Raw genomic sequence first — 9,725 nt, 5'->3', positions numbered from 1 at the left:
TTTTAAGGAGAGTGTGAGTACGCACGACCCGGATTTATTATTTTTTTGTTAGGTTAAAACCTCATGTTCAAAAACCCTTTCCTCGCTATTGATATATTTTATATAACTTGTTTCTTGGTTTCATACTATACCAAATTTGGTGGGATTAATTTTTCATAAATTAAATCTCTTTGTGCGTTTTCAAAAAAAAAAAAAAATCTCTTTGTGCTATTTATATATTCTTGAAATTATTTTTGGTGTATTGACTTATTCACCTAGCTAGGTGAGTTATTATTTATTAATATCATAAAACATATACAAAATGTAAAAATATTTAGTACATTATAATAACTGTACTGTACCAAACGTGTCGTAATTGTCCTGCTTGCCCCACCATTTGCAAAGCCTCCAAATAGAGGAGTACTATAATATCATGATGAAATAGGAGTAATTTATGTGGCAGATTTTGATTGATTAAAAAAAAAATTCTCAAAAAAAAAACAAAAAAAAAAAAAAACAATTTTACAATACATTTATCATTTTATTTTTCTAGTGCTGTTAAAAGTAGAGGTAGTAAGAAGTAGCGCGACCTCTTCTCTTCACTCTACAGTCATCACTATAAATACCAGCTTTCCCTTCTGGAATTGCAGCATCAACATTTAACGCATTTCAACCTACAAAAGCTTTTATGTTTGGCATGGCTTCTCTCCCCGCCCGACTCATCCTCCTCCCTCTCTTACTGCTTTTTGGCGCGTGCAACGCCAACCTAATCCGCGGCGGACATACGCTGAAAGACCAGAAAGAGTTCGATTTCTTCACCCTTGCTTTGGCTTGGTCTGGCACCTCCTGTTCCAGCGTTAACGACTGCTGTCCCACCAACGGCTGTTGCAGGTATCTAATTACTAGTTACCACACACCCTGCCCGCCTTACATCAGGGCCGTTTTTTTTATTTGCATGGTCTTGTGCTGGTAAATATGTGAGGTCCTATCAAAAATATTACGGAGTAGAATTTGTTTTTCTGAATAATACGTAGTAGAATTTAGATCAGTCATGAAAATCTAATTTTGAGCCAATATAATCACAAATACATATACTAACTATTGGACAAGGGCTGGACTAGGGGTCCAAAATATTGGAGCCATGTGCTGTTGCATATCTTGCACGCCCTAAAACCTGACCCTGCCCTTCATATATAATATACTACTTTTTCCATATATTTCTTGCTTTCTCATAAAACCAATATCCATTTTTGCAGATCCGACGTTGCTACTGGGTTCACAATCAGTAAGCCATACACTGTTCTTCTTCCTAGCTAGCTTATATATATACTCCCACCGTCTCATTTTATGTGTCTGGTTCGGTTAAGGAGGCTTAACTGGAGTTATTGCACCCAATTAAAAATACAATTAAGCTTTTGAACTCAAAAAATTTTAAAAATCATTAAGCCTGAAAAGAGTTAATTCCTAAAATAATCCTCCTACTATAACTTTTTATCAAATTGGTTCTATGACTTTGGTCCTCCGAATATTAAAATTTAAGCCATATTAATTTTCCGTTAGCATTGGCGTTAAAATGGTGGACAAAATGGAAAAATTTAGCTCATCTACTCTACTTTAATCATATGACAACTCCATTTTCGCACATTGTGAAGCCTTTTAGTAGAAATTAGTTATTCTTCTCCTTAAACTGCTATAAAAAATGCTTCCTAATGTTGGTTCCCGATAAAAATTAGGTCTAACTCAAAGACCAATATAATATGCAATTTTTCCTGATAAAAATCTAACATTTTATCTGAAGCTTGACTGAAGTTATTTTTAATTCAATTTTCATAACATTAAGTTTAGTATTAATATATAAAATTTATATATGTAGAAACTATACAAAAAGTACTATTAAACACAAGAAATTACATTTAAAAATAAGTAAAAAATACTAAAAAAATAAACAAAAAAGAAAGAGTTGATTTGACCATAATAGTGAATATGACAGATAAAATAAGACAGGTTAGCTAGTGTATACTGTAAGTATAAGGTAGGTTCATTATATAATATTATGTTGTTTGCATTGAAATGCAGATGGATTCTGGCCAGATTACAATGATGGGACTTGGCCCTCCTGCTGTGATGGTGCCACATATGACCAAAATTCGGTATGCGGCCTACAATTGCAGTTTGGGGTTAAAACTTTAATTAGATATATAGCCCATCCAATCCAAATTAACTTATAATATAAAATGAATTGAACGGATTAATTAAAAATTATATGAATATATATATGTATATATATCAAATGACTTAATTCTATTTTTGGTCATAGATTTATATAGGTGACAGTCCACTCTAAGTCCTTTTTTTATTAGAACATCCACTTTTATTTGGTCCTAGTATTATTGTGACATGACCATTTTTGGTCCTTTATCAACAAAATAGTTTAAATATCCTTAAATTCAAGAACGTTTCGGTCTTCAATTATGGATGTTTTCAAAAAAATAAACATAAAAAATATAGTTGTTCAACATACTTTGTATAAAAAAGATTAAAATGCATTTGTATTTAACGATATTTTGACGATTTTGTAGATAGAGGACTAAAAATGGTAATGCCACAATAATACTAAGACCAAATGTGGATGTTTTAATAAAAAACATTAAAAGTGGATTGTCACCTATAAATCTATGACCAAAAATGGAATTAACTCTATATCAAATGTTGCTGATGGACTAAGTGTTTTTTATTATATTCTTTCATCTCCATGACGTAGATCTCTGTTATATCGGGATTCTTGAACACCTATTGGCCAGCGTATAATTGCAGTTCTCCCCCTGCTTGCGGAGTTTTCATAGCATCAAATTTGGCGTTTGAGGTACATACTATACTATACGGTTTAGTAGTGTTTTAATTTAATTTATCGTTCCATCATTAATACATTAGCTTAATTTCTTATATACTTACATGTCATTAAACTAACTTAATCCCTTTGCTTTTAATTTGCCCTATGGTTGGTTGACTACTGGCATGGGATGGAATTTTGAACAATTGTTCAGTGGGGTAAATAACTTTTATTTCTCGACACTTTTACTTTATCTTTAATGAGAAGCTAAGGTAATTTAAATGAGTAGAGCAATATCATATCATATGAATAATAATTACCATTTGAATTTAACAGCGACACATGGAACATGTGCTTCTCCCGTACTTTCCAATCAATATGAATACTTCTCGACGGCTCTAATGCTCTACTTCAAATACGATATTACTGTAAGTTAATTAATCACCATTATTATATTATATATAGGTAAAAATTTGTATGAGACCGTCTCACGGGTCTTAATCCGTGAGACAGATCGGATCCACATAATTTGGGTCATAATTACTGTTATGAGTTGGTCTTTGGTTAGTTTTTATGACCCAAATTATGCTGACCCAACCCGTCTCACGGATTAAGACCCGGGAGAAGGTCTCACATAAATTTTTGCCTTTGTTATACATGTACTCTTTATTGATTAACCATTATTATTATGTAATTAATAATAACATACAATAATGCAGGAGATTCTGTTGAAGGCTGGATATGTACCTTCAGACACCGTTAAATATCCCCTGGAAGGCATTACTTCAGCCATTAAAAATGCTCTTGGGGTAACCCCAATTGTGAAATGCAATGGCCACAGTCCTATCAGGGAAATTCAGATATGTTTCGATAAGACGTTACAGGTTAATTGGGACCTCCTTTTCATGAATTGATTTATATATGTTAAAATGAGAGCTCTCATCTCATCTCATATACTTAATCTTCTTACAGCTTGAAGAATGCCCAACCTATGCACCATCAAAATGCCCTTCAAAGGTCAAATTACCAATAAAGAATGTAACACAGGGTAAGTTTTGCTCATGTATACTTTAGTTATACATAAAATTTCTAGAAATTGATGAGTTAATTGAAAACTCATTTTTCTTTTTTGTTTTGTGGTGCGGGGGGTTTCAGTGCCGACAACGTCGAACTACCTTTCATTCCCCGGTGTGCTCAATTGGTAGAACGCCAAATGCAGACTGTCCCTTGATTTGACTTCTCAAGATGGTGTATCTCAATAATGCTATGAGTTGCTCAAAATCTATCTAAAACTTATCCCTTATCGGGGATTTTGTAAGCAAACTCTTGTAATGAATGTTCTACTAATAATAAATATGGTCAAGGGTTCAGTTATCAGCTAATACTACGGTAAATTGGATTGCACATTTTTGTTTATATATTATATGCTCAACACGCACTCTCACGTGTGCGGGCCGAGTGACGCAGAAATTTGATTCTAATAGCACGAAACATGTACTCCATCTCAACTAATTAAAATTCTAAACTTATAATTGGATTGCATATTTATGTTTATATATTATATACTGAACACGAAGAACTAAGAACCCATCTTGTTAACAAATGTAGGATCCACTACCACCATTACCTAATACCAGAAACCAAAATATTTCCACCTATAACCATCAACATATCTAGCAGAGGATAAGATGTTGGTGTGAAGATCAGAGGCCGGTAAAGATATAACCTTAGTCCCCACAGTTGTTGAAAGGGGAAGAAACTATTTTGAGCATGCCCAATCTCGATTACTTTATGTATTTACAATCCAAGAAGTAGTTTGATATGTCACAAATGATTTTTTCAATGTACTAACCCAGCCAAGGCAAATTTTGCATTAGTCAAAATAGTAGGAGGTCTAATAATCCATTGACTTTAACTGAATATAGTTAATACTCAGGGTGCGTTTGGTTCGCACATGGGAATCGGAATCGAAATGGGTATCAAATACTTGGTAAGGATAATGGGTTTTGGTGAAAATATTTAGCATGTTTGGTAGTTGAGTGGAATGGGAATGATTATTAATAGTTGGGGATGGAAGAAATGAGGAAGGGAAATGAAACCCTTATTTAACAAGGGTATGGGTTTTCTCATTAATAGGGTATTACAAACCTATAGTAACATTCTCAAAACCTATCAACCAAACATTAACAATCACTTTTTTACCCATACCTTATACCAAAACCCCCAACCAAACACACCCTCAATATTTAATTTTGTCAAAAAATGCCTTACAAAATATAAAAAGGTTTATGCTACATAGGACAAATTAAAACCAAAAAAGCGAATTACTTGGAGGTTTCTAGACAAGATAAGGACATATTTGTAAAAAAGGAAATATAATAATTATTACAAAAATAAGGTGAAAAAGACACATTATCAAAGTTAGAAATATGGAGCATAGAACATATGGCGCCATGTGTTTTGCTGCTTAAAATACATCCCATCCCATAATAATAATAATAATAATAATAATAATAATAATAATAATATATACTATTAATAAAAACAAAATCCTGAATTTTAACCTCCTGCCCAAAACGCTACTATATTATTAAAGTTTGCGTAATATTGTAAAATATGATAATACAATTCATATTCGTAATATAATACAATTGGGTTAATACAATTCCTAATAAAATATATTCTTCCCTACGTTCCTATTCGTAATACAATTATAGATTAAAATTACTAATCGTAATAATATAGTACATATATTTCTCTGCAATGAAATCTATACTATTACTATCTATAAAAACAAAATCCTCAATTTTTACTTAACACCCAAATCACTCCTATACTATTAAGGTTTGCGTAATATTGTAAAATATGATAATACAATTCCTATTCGTAATACAATTGTACATTAAAATATGGTAATACAATTCCTAATAAAATATATATTCTTCTCTACGTTCCTATTCGTTATACAATTCTATATAAAAATTACTAATCGTAATAATACAGTACATATATTTCCCTGCAATGCAATCTATACTATTAATAAATCCGTTTTGAGCATACAATATATCAATCTATTCGTCCAACTACGAAGAACCCGAATCCACTTTGACCCGACTCAAATCGAAAGTGGAGCCTACATATATTTGTATCACAATGTAGCCACTAAAATTCCATTTTGTGCTATTTTTTTCAACAGTTATTTGTCCAGAAAATATCAAAGCTCTACGACCAACGAACATGCTCTCAATTGATTATCCCATTACTCCCGGGTGAATTTTTCTCTAATATAGTTATACTTACTGAATACCAAAATATAAGTGTACTTCAAGATCTTGCAATAACTAACTGACAAGGGATTAAATTAATGATATATAATGCAATGCAAATTATTTACATATTGCATTTATACACCTATTTTAGAACACTAAAAATTCTTGAGTTTCTAGTTATGTTGGCCGGCCAGTGATTAAGCCCAAAAGTCGCAAAACCAACAATTATTATTATTATTATTATTATTATATTTTTAAAGTGAGTTAGAATTATATATATGTAGAGAAAATAGTGATGATATACAAATAATTTAATAGCAAGATTCATATTTAAATGTGAGAGTATTGTAAGAATGTGAATAGTCTTAGAAAAAAAATGATAAGTAGCTTATAAGGAGTAAAATATATGTTACATATATTGATTCTTTATATAAAATTAAAAAAAATGAATAATATTTGTAACTTTTTTTTTTAATGAATCAAATTATGTCATGTTAGTCAGGAGTAAAAAATGATAAAAGAAATAATAAAAATAAGAGTTCTTGTAGCATCAGTCATAAATTAATTATGTGTAGTCCAACAATGCGGTTGAATCACAGTTTAAATTTCGACATTCTCTATGTGGAAGGGAGTGGATTCGAGCCTCAATGGAGGCGTTGCTGTCTCTTTGTGCTTCAGTAGATTAAGAAAGTAGTTTATGAACAGATACTACATTGTAATAGAGTCAGTAGCACTCAAAAAATTCTGGCATTCTCTCTCTATTCCAAAAGAGAATGCCGAAATTGAAACTATGATTCAAAGGACAACAATGCTTTAAGTGTTCGCCGCCGCTTATTTCGGGGCCGTCTGGCCCCTCCTGCTCACAAAAAAAAAATGATTCAAAGGACAACAATGCTAATTCACGTGCCAAAAAACTTTGGTAGTTACTACTTCATAATTGATTTATTTAATGTGTAGTTGCAGATATGGGCAAATTATAGTGTGTAACATGGTTCACGCAGTGTTGTGTGAACCATAACAAAACTATATTTTTAATATATTAAAAGTACATTATATTCGTATACTTAACGTACATTATACAAAATAATGTAATTTCAATACTCAAATAATGTACTTTCTCTAAATATAATGTACATTTTTAATATACTAAAAGGACATTATCTATGTATTGCATGTATATTATTTGATAATATGGTACACCACAATAATGATTAGCAAATATGTGGCCCCAACTAATTTAAATTACGAAGTATTAATTATTTTATCCACGCCACTGGAATTTTATTATTTGTATTTATATTTTTTGTTGATTTATTCTAACACAAATGACATTAGTATATCATGCTTTAGTAGATGTAATTAAAAATGTAAAAATCGTTTTTTTTTAATAAAAAGTATTGTATTAAATATTTCTTTTATTAGTGATATGAGTTATAACAGTGTTTTTTGGTTAAAATATGAGTTGTTTTGAATAGGCAGTCCCAACTATAAGAGATACCTTTAAACAGTTGATCATAAAAGTATAAAAATCAAGAATTTTTAAATAATTTATTTCTACTTATGATAATAGTTTTACTAAAAAACGATATAAATGATATCAAATATGCTTCTTGGCCTTAACATATTATATAAACTAAGTAATATTACACATATTATCACTTTTTTTACTCAATTTTCTATTCACTTATGGTTCGGAACACTTTGATTCATTTATTTATTTAAAAAAAAAAAAGTTGGCCACATTTTTAATTCATTTATTTTCTATTTCACTAATATAAGAGAGTTTTATTCCATAAAAATTCACTTTTCTTAAGAAATTAAAAGCTCCAACTTCTTTAATACTATGTACTGTTCTCATACAGAAGAGAAAGCAGCATTTGACATCTGCATGCAGTGACAAACAGTAAATTGTTGTTTAAAAAAAAAAAAGTAAATTGTTTATGTGGTTGCATGATATGATGACTACGTACAAAGATACTAGAGATTGAATGGAGCCAAAGATTTTTTTTTTCAATGGGGTGAAACATTAAAGTTAAAAGAAAATGTTTAAAAAATATAATCATAAATATTATTGGATATAGGCAAAAAATAAAACACATCAAAATTTTGTAAAAATATTCATAACAAAATATGCAACATAATTAATTTGATAAAATAATTCACACACACATCCTTTCCTAACAAATCACACAGGTTTACCACCTAGTCCAACTGATCTATTGTATATTTTATCTGTTTTTATATATTTATATCTAAAATATGTAGTATATATACATATATACCTTAAAGGACTGTATATGGGATAGAGGTGAGGTGAGGTGAGTGGGGGCACTTGCCCCACCGTAGCTCCATCCCTGGATTGAATGATAATAAGTGAGGAGTATAAAATCACGTGTCAAAAAATTTGGACAATTATTGCTTATTACTTTGTCCTGTTTTGTGAATTATTACTTACTCCGTCCTATTTGTGATTGGTAGTTGTGTTTCATTTAATTTTTTTATTGAATAAATAATATGTGATATTATACTACTAAAAAATTGTGATATTATTTGTGTACTGCATGTATATTATATTATTATTTGATAGTATGGTCCACCATAATAATGATTAGCAGATATGTGGCCCTAACTAATTTAAATTACGGAGTATTAATTATTTTATCCACACCACGGGAATTTTATTATTTGTATTTATATTTTTGATTGGTTGATTTTTTTTTTAGTACTACTGACTCTGTTATAATGTAGTATATATTCATAGTCACTTTTTCAACCTACTGAAGCACAAAGAGTCAACAGTTGCCTTCACTGAAACTTGAACCCACCCCCAAATGGCATTAGTATATCGTGCTTTAGTAGCTGTAACTAAAAGTGTAAAAATCGTTTTTTCTTTTAATAAAAAAATATTGTACTTAAATATTTCTTTTATAAGTGATATGAGTTATGACAGTGTTTTTTGGTTAAAATATGAGTTGTTTTGAATAGACAACCCTAACTATAAGAGACACCTTTAAAGTTCGTACTATATTTAATCTAATTTTTGCTCACTTCGAACTGACCCAATTAAAGGGTAAGGTGTTGGTTATATTTTGATTTTTCTATACGAGAGCGAATTTTGAACTCTCGACTTCTCTTAAGAGACAATAGTGCACGGCCACTCACACCAACCAAGATGGTTCGAGTTATAACATTGTTGTGTGGTCTAAAAACGAAAAATAGGTATAAACAACTAAAAATTACTATCATCATTGATCATAAGAGTATAAATATCAAGGATTTAAATAATTTATTTATACTTATGGTAATATTTTTACTAAAAAACGATATAAATGATATCAAATATGCTTCTTAACCTTAACATATAATAAGTAATATTACATGTATTATCACTTTTAATTTTTACTCAATTTTATATTCACTGTACTAAATGATTCGGAACACTTTGATTTATTCAAAAAAAAAAATTTGGCCACATTTTTAATTCATTTATTTTCTATTTCACTAATATAAGAGAGTTTTATTCCATAAAAATTCACTTTTCATAAGAAAGCTCCAACTACTTTAATAGTTTAATGCATGGCATACTGTATACTGTTCTCATACAGAAGAGAAAGCACCGTTTGACATCTGCATGCAATGACAAACAG

General features: G+C 30.3%; 1 protein-coding gene across 1 annotated transcript; it reads left to right on the top strand.

The window, feature by feature from the left end:
- Window positions 1-612: 612 nt before the first annotated feature.
- Window positions 613-4,191, top strand: LOC116025687 (ribonuclease 2-like). Its single transcript, XM_031267012.1, has 9 exons — window positions 613-870; window positions 1,236-1,264; window positions 2,056-2,129; window positions 2,741-2,842; window positions 3,024-3,027; window positions 3,146-3,237; window positions 3,529-3,693; window positions 3,782-3,857; window positions 3,965-4,191. The coding sequence occupies exons 1-9, from the start codon at window positions 668-670 to the stop codon at window positions 4,012-4,014; spliced, it is 795 nt and encodes a 264-aa protein (XP_031122872.1). The 5' UTR covers window positions 613-667; the 3' UTR covers window positions 4,015-4,191.
- The last annotated feature ends 5,534 nt before the right edge of the window (window positions 4,192-9,725 follow it).

The sequence above is a fragment of the Ipomoea triloba genome, chromosome 7 (assembly GCF_003576645.1).
Source record: "Ipomoea triloba cultivar NCNSP0323 chromosome 7, ASM357664v1".
NCBI classification, from domain to species: domain Eukaryota; kingdom Viridiplantae; phylum Streptophyta; class Magnoliopsida; order Solanales; family Convolvulaceae; genus Ipomoea; species Ipomoea triloba.
This window is presented reverse-complemented; position numbering and strand designations above follow the sequence as displayed.